General features: G+C 46.8%; 1 protein-coding gene across 4 annotated transcripts in view; it reads left to right on the top strand.

Annotated features, from left to right (window-relative positions):
• The window catches only part of LOC138569359 (uncharacterized), a 1,262,132-nt gene that overhangs the window by 425,761 nt on the left and 809,686 nt on the right, over positions 1-26,685 (top strand). For all 4 annotated transcript variants that reach the window (XM_069647272.1, XM_069647275.1, XM_069647274.1 and 1 more), the window contains 4 exons: positions 1,073-1,228; positions 1,846-2,051; positions 3,666-3,763; positions 23,020-23,156. In XM_069647272.1, coding sequence (XP_069503373.1) covers positions 1,073-1,228; positions 1,846-2,051; positions 3,666-3,763; positions 23,020-23,156 — 597 coding nt within the window. The remainder of the gene's footprint in view (positions 1-1,072; positions 1,229-1,845; positions 2,052-3,665; positions 3,764-23,019; positions 23,157-26,685) is intronic.

Raw genomic sequence — 26,685 nt, forward strand, 5'->3', positions numbered from 1 at the left:
AATGCATTGGCACCTTTAGCTAGCGAGCTTATTCAGAGGAGAGGATCCCACCCATTATGCCACCATCAGGACTCCAGGAAACATGCACCAAGGAGCATGCATAAGTGTGAACACCATACTGAAATACGTGGAATTCAACCCTCTTGCGGAACGATAGGCCTGTCAAATGGAGCAGACGATTAAAACGGCCATCTTGAAAACCACTCAATTCCACGCCAATTTGCAGATGATTTTAATCTAACTGTTGAAAGGTATGCTTAAAGCCCGAAAAACAGCAATAATAACACATCAGGGAGGAAAACACATCAATAAGCTTGAACCTCCCAGTGATGAGCAGGGAGTCTAGGGAACTCTGCCTAGTCGACATCCCCTTTAGAGAAGATAAATCAAATGTTACAAATAGCAAGTGCAACCAGCTACCAATCACAAACTACCATGAAAAATTGGAGGGAGATGTTAAAGGCCCACTACTGTGGATTCCTCCTGATTGGGATGGACCCCCTCAGCTGAAAAGATTACTTTCCTGCGCTAAATGTTGTCTATGAGGGGATATAGAGCTCAGTGTTGCTAGCTATTTTTAAGCAGGTTTAGCCTCAGTTTAAGTGTGGCTATAGGTCATTTAGCTTTCTGCTCCTTGACGTGTTATTATCCCTCCATCGATATTAACTGTGGCGTGTAACAGAGGTCATATAGGAAGGTGAGCTTTGTGACCTGAAAAGAATATAGCATAGAACAAAAACAATCTTTTGCTATGGCTTTAATTAGCTGAATATGCATATCTGACAGAAAGGTTTTCTAAAAATGACCAATGTTGGAATAGCCCAATACAATGAACCAATTAATAATGCAATCACTATTTAATAATCAATCAAATCTACAGTGTATATCTCGTGAAAGAAAATTCTGTGTGCAGATGCTGATCTTTTAGCGTGCTCTTCATCAGAACAGGTGTACTTGGCCACTAGAATGAACTTTCCGTAAGAAGAAATAGTAGAAAGTCTATTGTATACGTTTGAGGAAATTCTTACAGCAGAACACTCTTTGTTAATATTTCTTTTATCATTCCTGGCAGCTTGATGCTCTGGACCTTCTCAACTCTCTGCAATTGGCTGATATGACGGTGCTCTCTGGTGCTCTCAGCAGTGACTCCAACATCACCGCCATCTTTAACAACTTTGACAATAGGACTCTGGCAGACCTGGCAGCATTCTACACACAGTTTAATATGGTACAGTATTTCATGCTAAAGATTTGAATATTTAATTTACAATACCAACGGCCAACACACATCATTTGTTAAGGACACTCACAGCATTGCATAAAACTGCACAATGGGCCTCATTATAACAGTGGCGGGAACGGTATGAACGGTGCCGGTAAGGCACCGGCACCGTTCATACCGTCCCGCCGCATTGCGAGTTCTGCTCGCGGGTTCCTGACAGCCCGCCAGGTCTTACCTGGCGGGCTATGCGGCACCTGCGAGCAGAACTCGTGATTGCACCGGCACCGTTATCAACGGTGCTGGTGCAACCATGCTCCCCACCACCATTCTGCCCCATGGGGCAGAATGGGGATCGGGAGCCCGTCATTACTGCCACCCGCGAATGGCCAATTATCGGCCCATTCAAGTCGTAATGGGCCGGTTATTGCCCAATCACGGGTGGTGGGGCTGGTAGCGAGCATGGCGGTAGCCGTGTCTGCCATACAGGCACGGCTACCGCCATGCTAGTAATGAGGACCAATGTATTATATGAAATAATGTTCTATGACCTGCGGGCCCAAATACGCTAGTGGTCATGGTTTAAGGAGTTGTATTTGCTGCTAACCAGCTCTTTATTCCTGCAGAGGAACCCTTCTCTGGTGAACACAACAGCATCTGGGACCATGCTGAATCGGACACTCATGCGGCTGGTCCGTGAGAAGAGTCAGCTGAACACGACTGACTATGCAGATTGGTTCCAGAATAAACTGCCCATCCTCCTGCCCAGCATCACTGGGTCTGAGCTCACTCAGATCCTGTCCGGTGTTCCGTGTGACTCTCTTCAAGCTGTGTAAGTCATGGATTTTCACCTGAAGAATTTTTAATCTCCACCGGTATGTTTTTTAGGTTCTTTAATGCAAGTGAACATGGGGAAGGTAATGATCAATGGAACTTCTGATGTTTGTTCAATGTTCAAATTTAGACTCTACCCCAGCATTAGTCAAGGACCCCAGATGAGTCAAAAAGCTGAATTGTTTGGATGCCTTTAGTCAAATGGATGATCACATGGTTGTTATTGTGTCTAATAAGAGTCACCCCTCCTTGGCATTTAGTGACAATCATGACCGCGTCACCTCATCCAGCATCTTCAGCCCTGGGCTGAATCCTGTACTCAATGCTAGATGCGCTGAGATGTCCACTCTGCGAGAAAAAAAAAAAACGTTAATTCAACTGAGTATTTTATCCATGAGTGTGGAAGTTTTGTAGCCGGGCCATGTTATGCCCCCACACATATTTTCTAGCTGTTTAATAGCAATCAATGGGCCTCATTATAAGTGAGCCGGTCTGGAAATAAAGGTTCCGGTAACAAGTTTTCAGCACTTTTTTTGGACTGGCTCATTTCTAGTCTGTCGGTAGAGGCACTGAACAACCAGCCGGTAGTTCAGGCCGCTACTGGCAGGTTTTTCACTGAAGCAACAGCACCGAGTATTAACGGTGACGGTGCTTCAGCGTTCCCATTCCTATGGAGTCACATGGGACTCCATGGGAATGGGAACTTAGCGTACCGCCGCATGTGATATCCCGGTAGCACTGGGATGTCAGGCAGCCGTAACCGTAACACGAGGTTGCCGGCAACCCGCCAGTAGCAACAGCGGGTTACCGGCAACCTCGTAATGAGGCTAATGACTTGCTATGCCTGAAATAGAAAGACATCCTAAATGTTAGGTAGATTGTTTAAGAGAGGGGTAAGTGATGTCACTATTCCTAAAAGATTACAACTAGGTTTGCAATACATAAATCTCAGCTCAGACCTATGTATACATATATATGTAGATATATATATGTATATATATATATTTATATATATATATATATATATATATATATACACACATTCGCAAATGTTCAAATACATGAAGTACACACATTGAAGATGGTCCAGCCAGATGGATATCCTAAAATAGGAACATGAATACTTGACGTATTTCGTAGATCAGAATGGGAACAATGTACTATTGATTTATTTTGGCATTTATGAAGTGCACATAGCCCAGAGGCATCTAGGCGCTATAATGCCCAATTTATATTACATACCGGGGAGAACCTTTATTACAGGTAAGTGACATCTCTTGTATTATCTTCAATCAGTTCCTCCAGTGAAAAGCCACCCACATTTGGGAGGCCATCCACAGCTTCCGCTATGACCAGGAAACAATACATGTTTCCCTTCTCCTCTGTTAGCACCCTATTTAGCACAGATTTGTCCCTGTTGTGCCGCTACTCATGACCCTTGTGAGATGCCCGGGAGGAGGGCAGTCTGCATTGTGTTCCACTAACCTGTATTCTGCTGGAAGTCCAGGGATCGCAAAGTGAACTGGTCTAGATCCAGGAAGCCATTTATTATCAAATCATTCCATAGTGTGGCTCGCTTGTTGTTCAATTTTGCCTTCTTCTCCTTTGCCAGGGTGTCCGGTGTCGATATAGCCTACCCCGCAATGATCATGCCAAGAAGACAGGAGATCTATAGTGCAATATGGAGCAACTTAAATCAGACTAAAAATGGTAAGAGCACCAAAGCAGGTGGGTCAATGTTCACTGCAACGTTTGTTTTTCAGTTAGGAGACAAAGAAGAACATTCTTAGACATGACGGCCAGCATAGAGTATTCCTAGACACAACCTGCAATTATCACATTATGAATAAACTATCCCATTGCAATCATGCCCGATGCTGGCATCAAAATCGTATTATTCCTGGTACTACTGCCTTGCATTTGCACATTCGGACCTTCTGCAATGCGCCCGTGACTGAACAATTATTGCCAGGTGCAGTTTCCTTGGATATGTCCCTGTCTACTCCCTGAAGCTTTTGGCACAGGGCACCTTTCTCTTTTGCTATGGCCCACACATTTTTTTTTTTTAAATTTTTTTTTTATTGAATTTTCAAATTAAACATTCACATGAACAAGGAAGTACAAAATGAGATTATCTTTTGGAATCACAACAAGTACCTGTTCAGGTCAAGTTCTTCCTCTCGGTTGGAAGGTACAACTAAAGAGCATACAGAATCAGAAGAACATAGGAGAGACCAACAGTATAAACAACTATGTCCTCCCTTTACCCCCAACAAATGTAGAATTAATACTCCCTCACCCCTCCCCCCTAGAATGGAAGACTGGTCATCTGGAGATTTTTGGCATCGTGGTCAAGGTATAAGTTGTGGATCGGGGTTAGATCAATGGAGTTCAGTTGCGGGCGTGTCCATGAGGGGGGCGCAGTTGTGTGCCTGGGGTGATTGTGTCTAGCGGTGTAAGGAGAGATGTATGGTAGCGCGATGGGAGGATAGGCCCTGGGAGGGGGGGGTGGTCCGGTCCGGCCCTCTTCAGGGCAGAGACCCATCTTCGCTCTGGGTTGGTTCTGCAGTGGACGTGTGTGCGCTCAGAAAGTCGGACCATAACAGTTCACATTGTGACGCTCTACCATGGAGCGATGCAGTTATCTTTTCCATCGTGCAGAGATTTAAGGCGACATTAATCCATTATTTCTTATTTGGGGTCAACAATGATTTCCATTTGGTCGCTATTAGTGCCCTCGCCGCAAGTAATAGGTGGGGGACTACTCCTTGGACCTTCGTCCATTCGCCGTCCTCCGCCTCAAGGCTAAACAACACCAGTTGCGGGGTCAGAGTCCTCTGGATCCCATCCGCGTGCCTTATCCAGCCAAGGACCTCATCCCAGAAAATCTGGACCTTAGGACAATCCCACCACATGTGCCAGTAATCGGCTGTTTGACCACATTCGCGCCAGCAGTGGGGGGATGATGATTGGTACATCTTTGACAGTCTATGTGGGTCGTATTGCCAGCGGTGGAGGAGTTTGATGGAGTGTAGTTTGTATTGGCTTGATATTGAGGTGCGTGTGGTCATGGTGCACATTTTGTCCCACAGTTCGTCTACAATCTCAATTCCCATGTCGTTTTCCCATCGTGTTCGGAGAGTATGTGTCGACCCAGTTCCGCCCTCCAACAGCAACTTGTACATTATAGAGATCAATCCCTTCCTATCAGTTTTGGAGTCTAGCATTTTTTCAAATGGGGTGAGTTCTCTGCTCAGTTTATCCTTCCACACATCTCTCGTCAGGACTCCTTTAATTTGGAGGTAGTGAAAAGCGGAAAGAGTTCCTATGTTTAAGGTCTCCGTTAGAGCTGGTAAGGTAATGAAGGAGTCGGTGCGTACAAGTTGGCCTACCTGCTCAAGTCCTGCCTCGTACCAAGTCTGGAATCTTTCTACGTTGGGGATATGGTTGTTAATACCTGGTGACCATAAGTGGCTTAGTGGGGACGGCCATGTTGTAATGTGTGTCATATCTGTTCCCTCCCTCCAGATTTCCCACAGGGCTACAAATAGTGGGTGGTCCCTCGTTCTTCTCATCACCCGTTTCCGTGGTGCCCTCATCCACTCCCTAAGTGTTGCAGGCGCTAAATAGTGGTTGTCCATTGCTACCCATTGTGGTTCACTGTAGTTGCGCAGGTGGGGGACAAGTAGACGGAGCTGGGCTGCTGCATGGTATTTTCTCAAGTCAGGTAGTCCTACCCCTCCCTTATCTTTGGGCAGTGTGAGGGTGGTATATGCTATTCGGGGCTTCTTTCCTTGCCAGAGAAATTTTAGAATTTCCCTCTTGATATCTATGAAGTACTGCTGTGGGATCCGGATTGGGAGCATCTGGAATGGGTATAGGAACCTCGGGAGGCAAGTCATTTTTATCGCATTGAGCCTGCCCAGCCACGAAATCGTGAGTTTATCCCACCTGGCGAGGTCTGATCGGAGTTTCGTTAGGAGCTGGGGAAAATTTGCTTCGTAAAGAGAGTCAATATTTTTGGTGATTCGTATTCCCAGGTATTGTAATGTGTGGTGTTCGACCGTTAGCCCCAGGGAGGAGTATCTTGCCACATTCGTAGTTGGGTCACCTTGTAGGGGGAAGAGGACGGACTTAGCGCGGTTGATCTTAAACCCTGACAGGCGGCCGTATTCCTCGAGTAGGAAGATGGCTTGAGGGATGGAGGTCTCTGGATTGACTACGTGTAATAGTATGTCGTCTGCATATAGCGCTAACTTGTACTCTACGCCACCCAAACGTATGCCCTCTACACCAAGGTCTTTTCTGATTTTGCATGCCACTGGTTCTAGCGATAGGGCGAACAAAATGGCTGAGAGGGGGCATCCCTGCCTGGTACCACGTGTTAATCGGAACCACCTAGAATATTCTCCATTCACATGGACCAATGCCGAGGGGGCTGAATAAATTGCTTGTATACCCTTTCTCAGGTTGGGGCCGAGTCCTATTTTCTGAAGGACCTTCATTAGGAAATCCCACTCTCCCCTATCGAACGCCTTTTCCGCATCAATAGAAAGCAGTGCAGGGTTGGTGTGGAGACTATGGGAGGCGTGTATCAGGTGGAGGGTTTTGCGCATGGTGTCTGCGCCTTGACGGCCTAATATGAATCCTACTTGGTCAGCGTGGATGAGACGGGGGAGGAACGATTCGATCCTAGTGGCTAAGACCCTGGCATAAATTTTCGCGTCTAAGTTTAGTAAGGAAATTGGGCGATATGAGCCACATCTCGCAGGGTCTCTCCCCTCCTTTGGAATGACCACAATGATCGCCTTCGTGAATGAATCGGGGGGTTTCCCCGTCTCCAAGATCTGATTGAAGAGATCGGTGAGGAAGGGAGTGAGTTGTGTTGCGAATGTTTTATAAAATCCTGCCGAATACCCATCTTCCCCCGGGGATTTACCTGGTGTAAGTCTCTTTATGGCTTCATGGATCTCCTCAGTCGTTATGGGGCTGTCAAGGGATTCCGCCTCTGTTTCTGTAAATTCGGGCATGTCAATGTCGTTTAAGTATGTTTGGATGCCTGGTGTGTCGGGATCTCCGTCGGGGGTATACAGAGATTCAAAGAAATCGGCAAATTTTTCAGGGATGGTGGTTTGGGCCCCTTCCGGGGTGTTTTCTGAATCAGATATTGCGTGAACCCTTCTGTCGGCTTGCTGAGCCCGTAGCCTGGCTGCCAATAACGCATCCGCTTTGTCCCCTTTCTCGTAAAACTTCTGCTTCAAGAGGAGAAGTTTGCGGGCTATTAGGTCATGTTCTAGGAGACGGAGTTCCTCCCTCTTTTTCCTGGCTTCTAAGACCTGTTCAGAGTCAGCATCCCCACTTTTGATTGTTCCCGTCTCTAGTTGGGTAATTTCCCTGCAGAGCCTGTTTTCGATCAAAGCTCTCTCCCTTTTTTTACTGGCCCCTTCTCTCATTAAGACCCCTCTCCATGTGGCTTTGGCCGCCTCGCAGACTACCTGTTTGGAGACTTCACCATTATCGTTCAGTTGGAAGTATTCCTCAATCGCGGTTTGCATTTCTTGTTTAAAAACTGCATCTTTCCAAAGCGATTCGTTACACCGCCATCTACCCCTCCCTATCGGGAGGGAGCCCCATACCAAATCGGCTCGTACCATATCGTGGTCTGACCATGAGATTGTATCGATATCTGAACAGGAGGCTGTATCACATAGGTCTCTCGAGGAGAAGAGATAATCAATGCGGGTGTGTGTGTTGTGTGGGGCTGAAAAGAAGGTGTACCGCTTCTCTGTGGGGTGCATACAACGCCACACGTCCATCAAGCCATATAATTCCATCATCCTATTAAATTGGGTGTAATCCCCAGTGGGTTTGTCCCTTGTTTGGGGATTGCCGGGGTGCCAATCCATATCGGGGTCCGCCCAAATGTTGAAGTCCCCACCAAGTATTACATGGCCGGTCGCTTCTAGCATGATTTTAGGTATTGTTTTGGAGAGATAACGGATCTGACCTACATTTGGGGAGTAGATCGTGGCCACCGTGATAGCTAGTTTACCTATGGTACCCGTGACAAGTAGCGCACGGCCCTCTACATCCGCCCAAACCTTCGTGACTGTTAGATTTATTCCTTTTCTGACCAGGATCCCCACCCCACCTTTGCGCAGTGGGCCCGATCCCCAGAACTCCAGCCCCGACCGCTTCCCCAAGATTGTTTTTTCTTCGCCTCTCACGTACTTAGTCCCCTGTAGGAGAAGGATATCAAATTTTGACCTCCGGAACTCTCTATAGACAAGGGACCTTTTTGTGGGCGAGTTCAGGCCTTTCACATTCAATGTGCCCACCCTCATGATGCCCTTGGAGCATGCCTCAGCCGTCATCACGACGGTGGTGTCTCATGTCACAAGGGCGCGCTGATCTTTCCATTGTTTCCCCATGATGATCGGGGGACCACAAGCCCATCTCCCCGTGTGAGCTATTCATCCAAATCGCTGACGCGAAGCCAGCTTCCATTCCCCTTCCCCTTCCTTCCCTCCCCCTCCCCCGGTGTGTTCGGTGGCGTTCGATTGAGCCGAGTTGAAAGCACTGGCTCATAACCGAACCACCAGCGGAGACCGTTACTTCACAGTCCCCTTGCAGTGTATACATCAATATCAGCTTTAGAGCCCCCTAGAATCCCCCCTCCAAGTGTACATATTCGCTATGTGCGGGTGGGATCGAGACACCCTGCATGCGGGATGTCCTTCAGTTTTATTTTCCACGGCATGTAAATTAGCTGAGTAGTGCTGCGAGGAGATGTGATCAGCTCAATCCTTCCGGCGAGCCATTTCCTCTACGGTATTTTCTCGAGCCTTTAACTTTCCTCCTCTTCGGGCCTTGTATTCGCCATTCCCTGTCCTCGCGGGGTGCATGATCAGTAGATTCTTTTTGAGATCGGTGACCTAATAGGTCAAAGATGCAGTCCTTAATTTCTCTCTCTGAGTTCAGTCTGATTCTCGATCCTTCGTGATCGAAGGAGAGGGAGAAGGGGTAACCCCATCTGTATCTTATGTCTCGAGATTTAAGCCATGTGGTGAGTGGTTTACACATTTTCCTCATTGCGAGGGTTAAAGAAGAGAGGTCCTGATAAATCGTTATTTGTGCCCCGCTCAGGGTGATGGTGCTTCCGTTCCTCGCCTTTTCTAGCACCCTCGATCTGTCTTGGTAATGATGGAAGCGGGCGAGGACGGACCGGGGTCCTCCGGGTGGCCCCCCTGCCCTGTGGATGCGTTCCGTTTTGAGTTCATCAATATTATCGTCAGCGACGAGGAGCTTGATGATGTCATGTATGGTCGTTTTCAGGTCCTCTTCAGTTTCTCCCTCTTTTTCTGGAATGCCAAAGAATCGCAGATTATTTCTCCTTTCTCGATTCTCCAAATCATCTATCTTCAACTTGCATTCTTGTTCCTTCTTCTCTAGCTTGCTAATCCTTAGAGACAGCTGGGTTTCAAGGGTATCAATCGAGGTCTGGTTATTTTCTATCCCTTCGACCCTGTTCTCAATGTTGTCGATCCGCTGTGTAAGTTTATCAATTTTTCCGCCAATGCTGGCACCCATGTTCCTGATCTCTGCGAGCAAGCCCGCAATGTCGCCTTTCGTTGCTGCTGTGTCCCCATCCGGGGTCGGGTTTATCAGAGACGTCAACTTCAGGTCGTCGCTGGGATCGGGGTTTGCGTTGTAGGCGTAAATGGCGAGCTTCTGTCGGGGGTTCATGCGCCTGTGAGAGTCTGTCCTAGACTTTTAGGTGAGTTCGCTCGTTAGAACTGTGGACACGACTGAGGAGGCACACGCCCCTGTATCTTTCTTGGTATCGTTGGTGTGTCCGAGAGGACAATGGTGAGTCAGGGGGCCATTCCCTCAGCGGTGTGTGACAAGGCAGTTCTCCAGTGTGTTTAGGGAGAGTTGAGTCTAGAAAGTGTTCCCATTGTGAAGCGTTGCGGGTTCTATTCCTCTTCTGTAGTGCCTTGGAGTCCCAACGTTCAGTGGATCTGCGGAGCGTGCGTGTCTCGGCGTCACCCACTTCTTGCGGGCCCCGCAGTGCTTAGATAGTCCCAACGGACCGTGCGGCGCAGGGAAGCTGTGGGTACCCCGCGGCGTAACTGCCACCCGTGGGCCTGTGGAGGTCTGTGTGGGTGGGGGTTCCGGTGGAGTCGGGCGCAGGAGGGTTTCCGGGGTCTACGTCGCCTCGTGTGGGGCCTCAGCCCACAGCGTTGGGCTGGTTCGTTCCTCGATGGGGGGGCGGATTGCCAGCGGGGGGTGCCAGTAAGCGCACTTACTTACTTGGTGTCTCGGCAGGGTCCGCTACAGCTGCGTCGTGGGGAGGGCCACCTTTCGCCTCGTAGCTGGGAGAGGGATGCCAACGTGCTCAGCGCCACGTGTTCCTCGGGAGTGTTCACAGCGCGTGGCTCGGCTGGGTGCTGGAGGTCACGGATTCCACCAGCGGGTCGTTCCTGTGAGGGTGGGGTGCATGGATGTCCAAGCGCTGCTCCCTCACCACGGGTCGAAGCACGCGAAGATTGCTGAGGTCTCTGGGCTGCATGGTGTCCGTTCTGGGCAGGGTTGGTTTCGTTTTCGGCGCGAAGCGCCCAAGTCTCTTTCTCCCGGAATTCTTGTCCGATTTTGGACGGGATTTCGCTGAGTTGCGGAGGGGACCTTCTGACACCTCTACGCCAACTTTAGGTCCGGGGGCGTCCCTAGAAATGGGGGCTCAATCCGATTTAGGGGACCGTGCGACGGGAGCTCACGCGGACAAGGTCTGCATCTGCGCGCCCCCTGGTGGCCAGGCCCACACATTTTAACTGGGTTCTGGTGAATGCTGTTCTATCTCCTACTATGATAGTCACATCTATATCTTTATCACTGAACATACGTTGGATTTGCTTGCAGTCTTAGACAACTTGCTAAACACAAATCCTCATGTCCCTTCATTTGCTTGACATGTCCTGGTGTTTTCTCCATGCAATCCAGCAGATGCTTCTGGACAGCTCTATGTTTAATTCTGCGTAGATTAGTTATGTTGTTCTCTGCCCCGGGGTGCCATTCTGTGAAATCCTGGGTGCTACCTTTATGTATATTGATCTATATACTATACAATTAGTTTTGTGGAGTCCCCCACCCTCTCCCACCTTCCACACTTGTGGCCCTTGAATGTATCCCTGACTTTTCAGATGGTTGTGTGCCTTTAATGCAAATCCTATTGTCATTCATGATAATGGCTGAAGATAACCTGCAATTGAAAAACTCTGAGAACGCTAATGCGGCATGGATTAAGTAGGCTAAGTTTTAAATGCGCTGCCAAAGACGTAACCCATATAAATGGCTATATGTTGGACTGGACCTCAATACAAAGCAGTTAGTGGACTGGTCCGATCATTTGCAAAACATGTTTAATCCCTTTCCCATGCATCTCTATGTAGGGTGATAGGTAAAGCTATTACATTTTACAGATATAAATGGACCATTAGATCCCCCACAATTATCCCTGACTAGTTACAATGTTCCTTTGTGGATATACCACTCTATCAGAGAATGTCCTTGTTTCAATGGCCCACCAGCCCCAGCCGAGGCAGGCATGAGCGAAACGAGGGCCTCTGCTAGGGCTGCAAGCCGTTACCGGCCTGTACGCCCCCCTGCTGGGATGTGATTCAGATTCAGACTCTGGGGTTTGGCCAGGGTGCAAATCGTTTTTTTTTTTCGGGAGACTGGCTACACTTATTGTGTGATGCCAATCTCCCGAAAAAAAAAAAGATGTCCGCCGCCATCAGAGAATAGACTAAGTCCCTTGTCCATGTCTATGGCGGCCGGGAGCGGGATGAGCGGTCCAGCAGGTAAGTGGGGAGGGAGGAGAGGGGATCATGGAGGAGTTTGGGTTGTTTTTTCGAGTTGGGGAGGCAACAAGGATAGGCTCCCAGTGCCCTCCCCACATAAAAAAAAAAAGATGGCTCCACCCGGGGAAGGGCCTCGGATGGCTGGAAACAGCAGGCAGAGACTGTGGATTCTTGCCCGCTGTTCCAGCCACCTGATTGGCTGAGTGCCCTTGCCCAGGTGCGAATGTATGAAGCTGCCCTTCCAAAGTCCAAAGTCCAAGGTGGTGAAAGCAGCCATAACCAGAACATTTGGTTTACAGATGAACATGCAGAAAGAAATTGGAGAAAGGACCACAATTTCACCCAATGCTGCACCATTAAAACATGCTTTTCACTGAAGCACCGGCACCGTTAATAACGGTGCCGGTGCTTCAGGTTTTCAATTCCCATGGGGTCCATCAGGACTCCATGGGAATGGGAAATAACCATCCTGCTTCTACCTGTGATTTCCCGGTAGCCCCGGGATGTCAGGCGGCAGAAACGGTTTTAGCGGGTTGCTGGTCACGCACCGCCTACATGCGGGATTTACTGGCAACCTCGTAATGAGATGCTCATATCAGATTTCATAGTCAGGCGGCAACCCTGAAGCAGTGTTCTTCACACGTTTGGTTCGGAGGTTAAGGGAGAAGAAGATAGATGTAGCCTCAAGATAAGGGCTGGACATAACATCTCATCTCTGTGCTGATGAATGGTAAGAAGGCACGGTCTGCTGGAAGTGCTGGTCGAAGTTGAGCACAAGCTGAACTCAGAGTGATTCCTTGGGGGAAGTCAAGGAGACCACAGCTAATCCCCCCTTGAGCAAGCAAGAGGGGGACTGGTGGTGCTGCCTGCAGCCCAGCATTCCCGAGGGCATAGGAGGGGAAGAGGATTGTTCCTGAGGCCTAAGTCTGACCGAAACCGCAACACCCCCCTACAGGGGGAGCCCTTCAACGTTGCTTGAGCTTGGACTCAGAACACAAAGGAATTACAGTGGCTGCAGCAATTGCTTCCCCATCTCAACAGCATGGCTGTCACTAAGGAGGACCTTATGCAATGCCAGATCAGATTCTTCCCTTAAAGTAGAATTGATAAAATCGTTGGCTGATATTAAAGGGGATATAGCCAAACTGGAAGAAAGGATGGACTCGAATGAAAGGGCCTTACAAGAGGTTGAAGACGAGGCTTTGAAAACCAAGGAAGTCCTTGAATGAGTCGCTAGGATATCAAGCAATCTGGAGATTGAGTGTGAGGATTTGGCACAACGGTTGCAATGTTCCAACATTCATTTAAAAAACCTCCCAGAAGATGTTCTGGACAAAGTCCTTAGAGACACTGTACAACATATTGTTGGCAACCTCATTGGTGATGTCCCAATTAATTTGATCCACTTTAACAGAATCCACTGCAGAAGCCCCAAGAGATCAGGTCCAGGGACAAGATCAAGGGATGTCCTTGTGGCGATGACTTCTTACTCCTAGAAGGAAAGTATACTAAGAGCAGCAAAAGAAGCAGTCCCTATCCATCTAGATGGCACAGAAATTCTACTGTTTCTGGGCTAATGCCAATCCACTCTCCAAAAAAGAAGCAAAATGGGTCAGCTGGTCTAGATCCTCATCCACAAGCAGATCAGACACAAATGGACATTCCCTTTCAGCATGTTTTTCACTTTGGAGGGCAAACAACATTGCACCGCCACCCTCAGAGAGGGCCGCAATATTCTTAATATCGAGGAGGAGCCTATAGGAGAAAACTGAGCATTGCGGAAGAGGCTGCCCCTGCGGAATAAATCCTGGGAATAGTTAAAAGTGAAAGGGACACCTCAAGATCACAGTTGTGGACTCTCCCCAGCTGGAGTCAAAAGTAGTGTGACTGGCCAGCCCGTTTCTGCAGGCTTATGGCTTGGGGGACTACTGATGCCATGGGCTGCACTTGGGGCAGGGTGGGTATCGGGGATATGGGAGGGGGGGGAAGGTCTTCCTTAAAAGAAATATGAAGGCAGGGAATTGGATGAGACAAACAAGCGGTAATTGGAGGCTTTCGTGAGGGTCAATATTTCCTCTCTCTTGTTCCTTGGTTTTCAGAAGAGTGTCTTAGAATAACCTCCTTATCTCTTTGGGGGTTTGCAGGCATTCCTAAGGACAATAGGTCGGGGGGCCCCAACTGGGCAATGGTCATATCGCATGTGTTTATTTTGCATACCGTTTTTAAGAGTTTATTGTTGTCAGAGTTGAAGATAGATTTGTTTGGAGCAGGTTGGAGTGGGAGGAGAGGGTGAGGTTCCAAAGTACTCAGAATTTGCATTTCACTGAACCTTCCTCATTGGGTTATAAATGGAAGGGTACCATTTGTGTCACCACAAAAATTGAGATCTGCAGACAGTTGCTCTCTGGGGAAGGGGGGTTGAGTCAGTCAGACCATCAATTAGGTAATTCAAGATCTTGACACGTAATATCAGGTGACTCAATTCCCCTGTGAAATGGAGGAAGGCTGACCACTTCCTGCAGAGAGAGAGGGCAGCAATAGTAGCCTTACAGGAAACTCACATTCGCAAGGTGGATAGGAATAAGGTGAGATTTAGGGTTTACTCACACCTTAACCAGGCTACTTCCCCCGAAAAAAAACCTTTGAAGTACTCTTAGCATTTAGCAATGCACTTGACGTAGCAGTTCAGTGGGTGATGGAAGATAAGGAGGGTTGCTATCTTTTTATCAATGCAAAACTGGGGCTTTACGATTGCAAATGTAAATGCTCATAATGTGTGCCAGGATGGCTTCCTTTGAGAGTTTTTGGCCTGCCTGGAAGAGTTTTCCACAGTTGAAAACATACTAGTAGGAGATTTCAACTTGGCTTGATCCACAAAGATTGATAGAAGCCGGGACAGTGTGCAAAGGAGTAAGGCTCCATCAAAGGCCTTGAAACAGCGAATTGATCGCCTGAAACTTGACACATGGAGGGCTACTCACTCACAGGAGAAGGGGTACACTTTTTATTCACATGTGCATGGCACACATTCCAGAATTGATTATGCATGGGTGTCCAAACAGTTGCTGGGGTGGGTGGGGGCAATTGAACTGGGAACAATTTCACTCTCTGATCATACCCCAATTGTGGTCTCACTGCAGATCTTGTTGATTAAATAGAATTTGTGGAGGTGGCGCTTCCCAGTAGAATTGCTAAAGGTCAGGGTGCTGGTAGACTCCATAGGTGAAAACATTAGGGAATATTTTGAAAACAACCCATCCTCCCTCACTTCTAAGAGTTTTACTTGGTATGCCTTCAAGACGGTTATGAGTGGAGAGTTAATTGCCTTGAAAGCAAGCAGAAATAAACAAGTGAGACAAGTGGAATTAGATTTGGAGGAGGAATTCAGATTTATCACGCAGGCACTGGAGGAAAAACCCATGAGAGCTAATCCGAGGGCATACAGGAATACTAGAGGACAATTCGAGATATTGCACACTAGACAGGCTGAGTCAGCATTACTTTATACTAAACAAAGATTTTATGTAAAAGCAAACAAAGCGGACAGATTACTAGCTAAAGGGCTAAGGGATCAAGCAGCTTCTAGGATTATAGAAGTGATTAGGGACTCTGAGTGTCACAAGGTCACAGATAATACCCATATTTTGGAGGCATTTACTAAATTATATACCTGATTATATTCATCGGATTCACCTCCGTAGAAAGGCTATCTCAAAGACCTGCCCTAGCAAAATCGACCCTGTTAGAGAGGGAATACTTGGATGCTGCTATGAAGCAGGAAGAAGTCTTGGAGGTCTAAAATAAACCTCCTATCAATAACTCTCCAGGACTGGATGGTTCCCAGCTTTTTTTTAAAATAAAAACCTTCTGTTCCTTCTTGCCACCCAAATTAACTGAGTTATTTACCTCTTTCCGAGCTTCAGGGAGGATTGCCACTTTCATGAATGAGGCAAAGGTGGTGCTGCTTCCTAAACCCAATAAGGATCTGGCCCTGTCTGGGTCCTATTGCCCCATAGCGCAAATAAATATTGATACAAACATCTATACAAAAATGTTGACCAACAGGCGGGACCATCCACATCCCAGACTTATAGGGCCGGACCGATCAGGTTTTGTTCGGCAGTGTCAAACCTTTGACAATACAAGGAGGGTTTCCCATTTAATAGGAAAAGTGACAAAGACCGGTATGATGGCGCTTCTCTTCTCGCTGGATGCCGAAAAGGCTTTCAACCGAGTGGAGTGGTTGTTCCTTCATGAAACCGTGGCATATATGGTGTTTGAGTCCTCCTTTCGCGGAATAGTTAACACAAACTCCCAGAATGCCTTGATACACTTGCAAATCAACTCATCTAGCTAAAACCAGAGAATAGTCACAAAAGGGTGTCTAGGTGGGCGCTGTCTAGATCCTGCATAAGCAGAACAGCCACTTTGGTCATCCCTCTTGGTCCATTCAAACAAAGAAAGACAACAAAACTGCAGGCACTAATGATGCAGGGATACATGAATGGACCAATAGGATTCTTTGAGTACCCTCAAAGGAAGGAAAGAGTTGGGTGCGGGTGTCTCACAATGAGCCTCAAACCTGATAAGCATTTTCATATTTTAGCTACTTTTAAAAACAGATTTGTTTGAATTAACGGTTCAACAACATTTAGAGGCAGTGATACATTATCTGTTTAAATCTATCTTTTTAAAATGTGTCAGCGTAGGGACATTTTGGATCTCCATAATGTTGCTTTATATCACAGGGGGTAGTGCAGACATTGTTGGGAAACACCAATATTGGGAGCATTAAGAGAAGTTATGTTACCAGGCTATTCTGATGATGATTGTTCTGATGATCAATAACTAAAGTGTGGGGGCAAAGTGCACGCTATAAGTACAATTGTCGACATCACATCTGGAGTCGAGGAGTGATGGGGTCAAGACACGCGTCAGCCGAAGAGACAGCGTCGAGCTGCACTACGGCCGCTGTTGACATTTTCTGAGCAGCAGCTGACGCTGTAGGGAACATCTATTAAGATGAGGACTCTGTAAGAGAATGTCATCCATTGAAATATTGAATTGGAGGGTGTTTTAGTTATTGGGAGCACCAATATTGGGAGCATTAGGAGAAGTTATGTTACCAGGCTATTCTGATGATGGTTGTTCTGATGATCTTAATGATCTGTCTACAGAAAGACTTTCATTAGCCAGCAAATGATTATCATGGATAGAGTTTGATACCGTAATTAGAAATGACTGACCTGAAAGTGCCTGCCTTGACCAATAACTAAAACACCCTCCAATTTAATATTTCAATGGATGACATTCTCTCACAGAGTCCTCATCTTAATAGATGTTCCCTACAGCATCAGCTGCTGCTCAGAAAATGTCAACAGCGGGCGTAGTGCAGCTCGACGCTGTCTCTTCGGCTGACGCGTGTCTTGACCCCATCACTCCTCGACTCCAGATGTGATGTCGACAATTGTACTTCACCCCCACACTTTAGTTCTTGTTATCTATGTGCTCAGCACACTGTTCCGAACACGGCTCATAGTACGATTGATTTCCTGGGTCATTATGACGAAGCTCAAGAATGCTGGGTTCAAGCACTGCTGAGACTGCAGTTTTGTAATTGAAGAATTACCGACCCACACAACATTTCTGTGCAGTGTCGAGGGGAGAAACATGACACAGAGCAGTGTGGCTCATGTCAGTCAATGACCCTGAAGGCCTTGAGGGAACGCTTGGCTAAACTGGTGGTAGCTAGATCCCCCCGAAGTTGCTGGCTTGTTCGGCCCCTAAAGCATCCAGCGCCGCCACCAAAGGAACCACCCCTGAGAAAAAGGATAAAAGGAAAGGCAGGAAACATAAAAGATCTAATAATATGATAAGATAGGTATTTTATAACACGCTTAATATGCAGAGGTTTCTAAGCGCGGACCCGGGCATTCGAACCTTTGTTGCTCCGTGTCGTTTTGCTTCCAAAGCGAGCACGTTGCCCCTGAGCTATCCTCCCGGGATAGCTCAGGGGCCTGAAAAATAAGTCTCACCAATCTTCTTCCTCCTCTTTCCACAAGAACAAAATGAAACACAGACATAGGGATGATTCAGATGCGTCCAATTGGAGGCGAAAGTCTTAGCTCGTCAAAGGGGCACAGAGGGAGGAGTCAGAGGAATTCAAACAGCAAATGTTGCAATTATTCAAAAAGGTTGTGTCGGGTACGGCTTCAGCCACGACATTGTAGGCAGGGCTGTCGATGATTGTGCCAATGGTAATGAGCACAAAGGCATTGAAGAAAGGCCATATGCATGGAAGCTCGACACTTTGAAAGCCTAAGAAGAAGTCGACTTCGGTTTTCCACTTCAGCGCTGGTTCTATTGCAGGATCGGGGTTATGCCCCGGTGTCCATGCAGTGGTTCTTGGATGATAAAGGAGACCCCATCCCCTTTGGGGCAGAGCCCTTGGTGGGCCACTATGTGTTTCTTTATGGCTGAACAAGCAGTGCTCATGGAGCTAACATTGGACTTCATGAAGCGAGTGGGTTAGAAACCCCTCCCGACAACGAACTACAGCAGACGCCACTGTATGCGCACCTGAATGCCCAATTCCATAAGGCTGTTGAGAAAGAAGATGCCGATCTTGGCGTTCCGTTGAGACCCTTAATGCAATATGACATCACAAATATTTTAGATAAGGGACCACAATCAGAAACGGCACTATGATTCAATGCAGCGATAGCAGATTCTGATATGACCCTGTGGAAGCACCCTTGCTCAACACCAGCCGTCGCCATTGGAGCACAGGAAAAAAATACAAACCTTCGAGGGGCGATCAGCCGTTCCTTACCATGCATCCAAGACCTGAGGGGCTGGTGGTTCAGCATGACAGTAAACGCAAATCTCCCAACGGAGAGCGATTCGAAAAAAGACAGACATGCTGGAAAAGAAGATTTTCTCGTTCAGGAGCATGGCAGTAACATTTGTTAAGGATTCCTGTCCATGTACTGTGGATCGTGTTCTCAGAGGCGGTCCCTTACCAGAGGGTGAGGTTAGAGATGTTTCTTTTGGACAACGTTAATGATGGGGAAAAAAGCACCTTGCTAAGCCCTTCAGGCTGGCCTTGACACAGTGGATCGTGTCTGAAGGTCCCTGGGAGCATCGGTGGTCCTTTGTAGGGCTTCATACCTTCGAAGTTCTGGTTTTTCTCCTGAGATATAGTCAACGTGTCTCGACGTGGGCTTTGATGGTGAGCACTTTTTCGGGCCTAATGCCGACGAGTTCCCAGAGAAATTTAAAGAGTCTAGGATAACCACAAAATAACTGAGGCAGACAGTCTAACAGCTTAACACATCCCACTCTTTCTCATTGAGCGCAATAGGCAAAAGATTCTGCCGCTACACCTACTTTGTGAGAGGAGTGCCAGTGCCCCAACCTAAACAAGCACAGAAGAGGTTCTCGTGCCCCGGTAGTGGCTGTGGGGCAGGGAAAAGCCATACTTTGTCAGCTTCAGTGCTGGCAGCACCATTAGACTCTAAACACATTTGAGTGAGTGACATCTCGAAAACACTTGCTTACTACTGCACTGCTTGAGCTTCTCCATACATTTTCAGAAGTCACACATGACACCAGCATAGAGGCTCCAGTTCATCGGTGCAGTCCTGGACACTCGGGTGGGGATGGCCTCCCAGCCCCCGAGGAGAGAGTCACCTGCATTGGAAAAATCATCACATGTTTCCAGAACTAGAGCAGTCTACCAGCTTCAGCCTTTCGCTGCATTCACAGTACTCTGGCAAGATGACAGATGTCCTTCAGATATCAAGAGCGGTGGCCACAACCTGTCTTGGTGGGACAACAGGAGGAGCATGATGGCAGGGAGCTGTTCTGGACACTTTGGCCAGAGGCACAATTGGTCATGCATACTTCACTGAAGGGCAGGGATCAGGAGGTGAGTGGGCTTTGTCCCAAGTGGAGTGCTGTTGGCTTACAAATCTGCTGCAGCTGCGAGTGGTCAGGCTAGCTCTGACAACTTTTGTGCCGACCCTACAGGGGAAACATTTTTTGCTTTTGACAGACAACAAAGTGAATATCCATTACCTCCACAAACAAGGGGTATGTGCAGTTGTTGCCCCTGTGCAGGGAGGCCATGCAGCTTTGACTCTGGTTGATAGAGAACAAAATGCAGATCTTGGGGGCCCATTTAGTGGGAATTTAGATTGGATTGGAGGATGCCCTGAGCAGGCATGCTTTGGTCGCTCATGAGTGGGAGATCTGCCCACAGGTTATTTCAGAGATCTTTTCCCTCTGGGGAAGCCCATCGGTGGACCTGTTTGCATCAGAGGACAGCTCAAAGTTCAAAATGTTCTGCTAAAAGGAATTTCCCCTGAGGGGGCCATTGGGGATGTGTTTCTGGTGGAGTGGGTCTTCGGCATTCATTCACTCTGCGTCCCCTTCCAATTGCAGTCATCCCATTGCTTATTCAGGGTTTGAGTAGGTCAGGAGTCGAGGAGAACATGATATCTAGACCTTCTGGAGTTGACCATTTATCCACCTCGCCGGCTCCCTCTGAGGCCGGACCTCTTCACCCGGTTGGAAGAACCTGTTGCTTCATCAGAACCCAGAGTCTTAATCTACTTATGTGGCTCTTCAGAGGCTGAGGTATGATTGCTGGAATCTGATGGACAAGGTTTTAGAGGTGCTGCTGGCTACATGAAAGCCTGCTACTAGATCGGGTTACGCTTGCTGGTGGAGAAGGTTTGTGGCATGGTGTAAAGAGAGGGCTGCAAACCCACTGTCATGTTCCAGTTTGGGAATTCTTAATGTCCCTGGCCAGACAAGGCCCTGCTTGTGGGCACAGTAAAGAGGTATCTAGCCTCTTTGTCATTGTTCAAGAGGCTTCTCTGTTCCAATTGTGGCCCAGTTTTTGAAGGGCCTTGTGAATATGTTCCCCAATCCCCTTTATTGTTCCGGCTTGAGACCTTAATTTGGTCCTCTCTTTCCTGATGATGGTCCCATTTGAGCCTTTACATTCATTGCCGATCAGACCCTTTACCCTAAAAACAGCATTCTTAGTGGCCATCTCATCAGCCAGGTGCATAAGGGAGTTACAAGAGCTTTGGTTTAAACCACAGTTTCTGCAATTTTTGAAGGAGAAGGTTTAATTGAAATTTAGACCCCAGTTCCTTCCAAAAGTTGTGTCACTTTCATATCTCTCAGGGTGTAGAGTTACCTTTCTTTTTTCCACCCCCTCATCCTTCGAAAAAAAGAGAAGAGACTCCATAGGCTGGACACTAAGAGGACGTTTAGTTTTTATTTGACCAGAACAGCTTCTTTTCAGAGGGATGACCAACTGTTTGTCGCTTCTTCACTATTGAGACTGGGCCGAGCAGCGACAAAACAAACATGTTCTCCCTGGATTGTCCTCTGCATAATGGAATGATATCAGAACATTGGAAAAGAGGTTCTGCCAGGTTTCCGGACACAGTCTCCAGTGGAGTACCTGCATCTTCAGCTTTGCAGAGGGGTGTGCTGGTTAGAGATATTTGCCATGCCACCACATGGGATACCTTGCATAATTTTTTCAAAACATTACAGTGTAGATTTAGCCCAGGGCAGGGATGCCCACTTAGGCAAGGCAGTTTTGCTGAGCTTTTTAGTTTAGAGCTTTCAGCCCTCCTTGTGTCGATTAATGATTTGGGAGTTTATCACGATGAGGAATCTGTCGAAGAATGCAAATCATTGAAGGAAAAATTACTTATGGGTAATATTCTTTGTATGAATTCTTCTCCCACAGATCCCTCATCATCCTCCCCTTCCTTCCTCACTCTGAAAGCTTCTTTGGGCTTCTTGTGGGGGCATGGTAACGAAGTTGATCGTGCAGTGGGATTGGCCAAGCCTTTGATCAGAGTTTAAAAATAAAAAGGAAAATTTAAAAGGAAAAAGGAAGATGTCATCTTGAGGGTTTGTCTAGTTTTTCCTTACACAAAAACAAACAAAAGGTCTCTTCTCTTTGTCAGGGGAAAAAGGTGGGGAACTGAGGTATGGGGGCATAGTGCATGCTGTAATATGATTGGCGACGTCACGTCTAAGAGTGATGGTGTTGAGGCACGTGTGAGTCAAGGCGACAGCGTCGAGCCGCTGTTGAAATATTCCAAGCGCAACTGATGCTGAAGGGATTATCTATCAAGACGAGGAGTCTGTGGGAGAAGAATCTATAGAAATAACAGTACCAGTAAGAAATGTTTCCGTCATCCCCTCATGTAATGTATAATCAGGAAGAGATTGTGATTTAGGCAATAACAACCCTCAAAGGTGGACCATCCCTGCTAAGTTACAAGTGCCCATATCAAGGGCTAATGGGGGTTGAGAGGTTATTTTACCAACAGGGATGGCTGTCCTGAGGGTTCTTATTACCATTAGCACCCACGAGCATAATGTCCAAATTCAGATTTAAAATAAAAATAATTCATACTTTTCAGTCGCAGAATCTGGAGGTAGGTAGTCTGTTTTCAGTGATTATTGCAGAAGCATGATACAATCTGTAATCCGATTACCAGTGACAGTGAAAGGACGCTGTGACAGAGAGTTTGCGTTTCTCCATCATGGGTGCTAATTCAAATGAGGGGATGCAACGGTCAGAGGCGGTGGTGGTGTGGCCACGCGCAGCTCTCAGTATGCTCCGAACACATGTTAAACATGCGAATAACGCCTGTTTGCTAAGAAGCATTCTTTGCTCAGTTATTTCATCAGGGTACTAATGTAGAAAAGAAGCAAGAGAAGATGATGTAGCCAATCTGCAGACTGACATTCTGTGGGTAATGTCCCTTTTCTAGAATGTGTGCACCATACGTGAGCGTGTAACAAGGATTCTGAATGCTGATCTTGGCATGCTGACTGCCTGACACTTACTTCTTTTATTATCAATGTCTTTTTGTAGATGGATGTACTTAGAATTGTATTTTCTGACACACCCTGGGGCCTGAAATAACAAAAGTGGGTTGATTGCTGCACATTGGGAGTGCAATAGACCGCCAATTGGTCACTATTCATTTGTTGACAATGTATGACTGATAACATTGAACACATTCAATTGGAATAATTGTAAAATGGATGCTGTTCTTACAGCTTCATCCGCAGGGCCAGTGTGTGCGCCTATGAATGCCACCAATGCGAGCAGAGACTGGCTGCTCACCAACTTCAGAAGCTTCAGAGCCAGTGCTAAGTATGCTGACCTCCAGCTGCTAAACCCTACGTTCTCTGGGGTAAGTCACAAAAGCATCATGCTATATGCATGTAATTCCTCTATGTCAGCCTCGCCTTTGAAACCATGAGATCTAATATGTGATTGTTTCTCGTGTCTGGTGCTTACTTATCAACAGCGGAGGCAATGTGGTCTAGAGTCCACACTTGTTACATTTACCATTTACCATTTCAGGGCCTAGGGGGTTGTGTAACATCACCCAAAACACAGAGCATGCATTCAATACAAGCCTCATATGAGTCAGAAACAGAATAAAAGACACATACATGCAAGCCTCCCCATTTTGACGGATTACCATGAGTCACTGCGCAATTGTGCCACATCTGCTAACTATGAGTGTAATGAGTGAGGTGCTGCCTGGTGTGTATCAGGGGCCTGAGTGGGCCCCCATTTACATGCTTCAGGTTATGTCCCTTTTTATTAGTTGGGGGACATTTAGACCATTAACTTGTGTTTGGGAAGGAAGAAAGGAAGGAAGAGGAAGGCTTACATGACGGCACTTTGCACACGAATGGTTTTTATTTGTGTGTGCATGTTTGTTTACTATAGAGCCCTTCCTGCATATCTCAATCGCTGCAGATTGCAGCAGTCGTTCTTCCAGGGTGTCTTGTTAGAAATTGTCGTTTTTACGTTTTGCTCTGGCAGACATGTGGTTTAGGCAATTCTTATATCTTCTTTGAGGTTATTTCAGACATGAGGAGGGGTTGTGTAGCCCAAGGTATATTTCCTATGCAGCGCTGGCGACGCCACTACCTCCAGGACAGGCCAGAGGTAGACCACATCATGACCTACCCTTTCCAGTCCAGCTGTAGAGAGAGCAGGTAATAGGCAACCTGCCATAATGCTGTGAAAAGGGCTCATTAGGTTGGTACCCACTAATCGTCGACTCCGCTCATGGTCATTCCTTAATGCTCTTCTCTCCGGAGTATTTTTCAAATGAGACAGAGCAGAATGCTGAAAGGGATCCAAAAGTAGCCGGGTTTTATGAGGATGGCCTCCAGTTAAGTGAGAGAGTGAGAAGAATCCAACAGTAAAAGGGCAAGGGTAGGGAGGGTAGAGAAGGTTGGCAAGGTGCCCTGAATCTCAGAGATTTTGGAGTAGAACTATAGGAAACATTCTTTGGCAAATAGCGAGGAGGAGGTAGGGTGAGTACAGGAGTTGTCAGCATTGCTTGAAGGGGAGAGGAGGGTTCCCAAAGATTGCACCAGAGCGAGGTAGTCATGCTGGTGAAATATGTAGACTTGACTTCATTTAGTGCTTTGCACAGATCAGAGAGGGCTACCTGGAAGGGGGTCCTGGAAGAGGATCAGGAGGGAGGGAGATCCTACTCAGATAGCTCACCCTTGTTTTGGGATGTTGTACTTGTGAATAAAAGCAACACAAAAGAATATAACCATGGGAATGGATGATGGAGGTATTTGTTTATTTCTGTGATTCATATTCAAAACTAGCTGGATCTATGGCAATAATAGATATAGTCAAATGTTTTACACATAGATGTCAGCTACACAATAATGTACGTATCCTGGTGTAGGCGTACTGGTAAAAGGACCTGTGGGAGGCCCTAAGTCAACATTAATAGCACCGAGATGGAGGTGAGGCCACAGGTAATGTGCTATATGGTAGGATAAACAACATATTTCTTCTCTCCCAAGATTCTTAATACTAGTGGAACCTACTGTATGTATGCAAACAATGGAATGTTTGTTATATATTGTCAAGGACTGATGTATCTAGATTTCTGCCCTACATAAAATACATGAAATCCTACCTCTCTCACAGCACAATCATCATATACAGCTAACTAACTAAATATGTATAATGTCATCTATACTTTCCTTACCCCCAGCCATCTTAACATGCCTAATATGTATAGTGTCATCTATCCTTTCCTTAACATTATCTAGCTCAACCTGCATTTTGTCCTCCATCCTTTCCTTGAGCTAACTAAACATGTATATTGTCATCCATCCTTTCCTTACCTCGAGCTAACTAAACATGTATAATGTATATTGTCAGCCATCCTTTCCTTACCTTTAGCTAACTAAACAAGCGTTTTGTCCCCCATCCTGTTCTTAACTCTAGCTAACTAAACATATATGCTGTCTTTCTTGCCTTTCTGTATGTTTCAGTTTCTTTTTCAACTGCTTAAACAATTGTTCCCAGAAATTGATTTGAAAGCCCCATTTGTATTGTCAACAAAGAGAGGCTCATGATGGTTTCATTCCAACGTTTGAGCTGTCTGCTCTTCAGAGTTGACGTCACAGACACATTGAAAATAATTAAAGGGATCTCTAATCTCCAAGGCAGAGACTTCTTCTGCCAACATCACCTGATGAGGGTGACAGGCTATTAATGTGCCTTCCAAATCCTTCAGGATTTTCCCCTTAATAGGAGTCCCTATTCTGAAAGTAGGATCAACCTCACCAAGGAGGCAAATTCAGAGCTGCAGTTTTGGCCCTGGGTCATGGCTGCATGTAATAGGTGTCCCATCTTCTGAACATACCTGGATTCCATGAAATCACATGACTTTTCCAAGGTCTGTTGCCTCTTCCTCTCAGGCGGGGAGTTGTTACTCTGACAGGGACCAGAATTTGTGATAAATCGCAGAGTAGTGAAGAAAAAGGGTTTGAGTACCTTGGTGTAGCCCATTTCAGTGGGTGAGCTGGATCACAAGGCCACTGTGATGGCTTCCTTAATGGAGGATGCACCTCAGATAGCCAGAATCTTCTGATCATTGGACAAGCCCACATCTTGTGCATGGGGCTCTGCAGGGAGAAAGCATCCTTGCATCGAATCCAGACGCGGCACTGGATTTCATTGTGGGGATATCATCCTTGACTCTTGTTTGAAGGAACAATCCAAACTTTATGAATCTGTTGATGCCTACATTTTATTTATTCATCAACCTGATAATATGTGTCTTGTAGTATTTACACTATGCGTACCTTCTGTAGCATTTGTATAGATTTTTCTGTTTTACTGAGAGGGAAGTGCATAGTGATCCTGCATCAGTACTCACAGTATTCATTTACAGATATCAAAGAGAGAGAGATAGAGGTGCTTACAGTTGTAGTAGCTCTTGTGTCTGTTTTAGGAGAGTGTGCCAAATCCCCTCTGTATGTGCTGCTTTGGTAGATCAGCCTGGAGAGGGTATCACATATTATCCCCACCAAAAATATTGCCGTATATATGGTCGTCTGGAATGGCCATAGGCGATATTTTGGGGGGGGATTATTTTGAGGGTTTTTGGGAGCAGGGGTTCTGGGGGTGTCCCCCGCTCCTTTAAAAATAATGCGGAGGTTGCAGGGGTGTTGTCGTGACTTGCCGCATAGTGAAGAGTAATGGACCTCTGTCCACAAATCACCCACAGGGATGAGCAAAGAAACTCCCTGTGCGAGCTTTGAGGCCACAGGTGTTTTGTTTCCTCGTCGGATCTGATGACGTCCTGGACCCCGGAGGCTGTTAAAGGGAAGGTAAGATTAGCACAGGCAGACACAATACTGGGATATGCAGAAACGTGTATAAAT

The sequence above is a fragment of the Ambystoma mexicanum genome, chromosome 2q (genome assembly GCF_040938575.1).
Source record: "Ambystoma mexicanum isolate Mex_15411 chromosome 2q, UKY_AmexF1_1, whole genome shotgun sequence".
NCBI lineage: Eukaryota > Metazoa > Chordata > Amphibia > Caudata > Ambystomatidae > Ambystoma > Ambystoma mexicanum.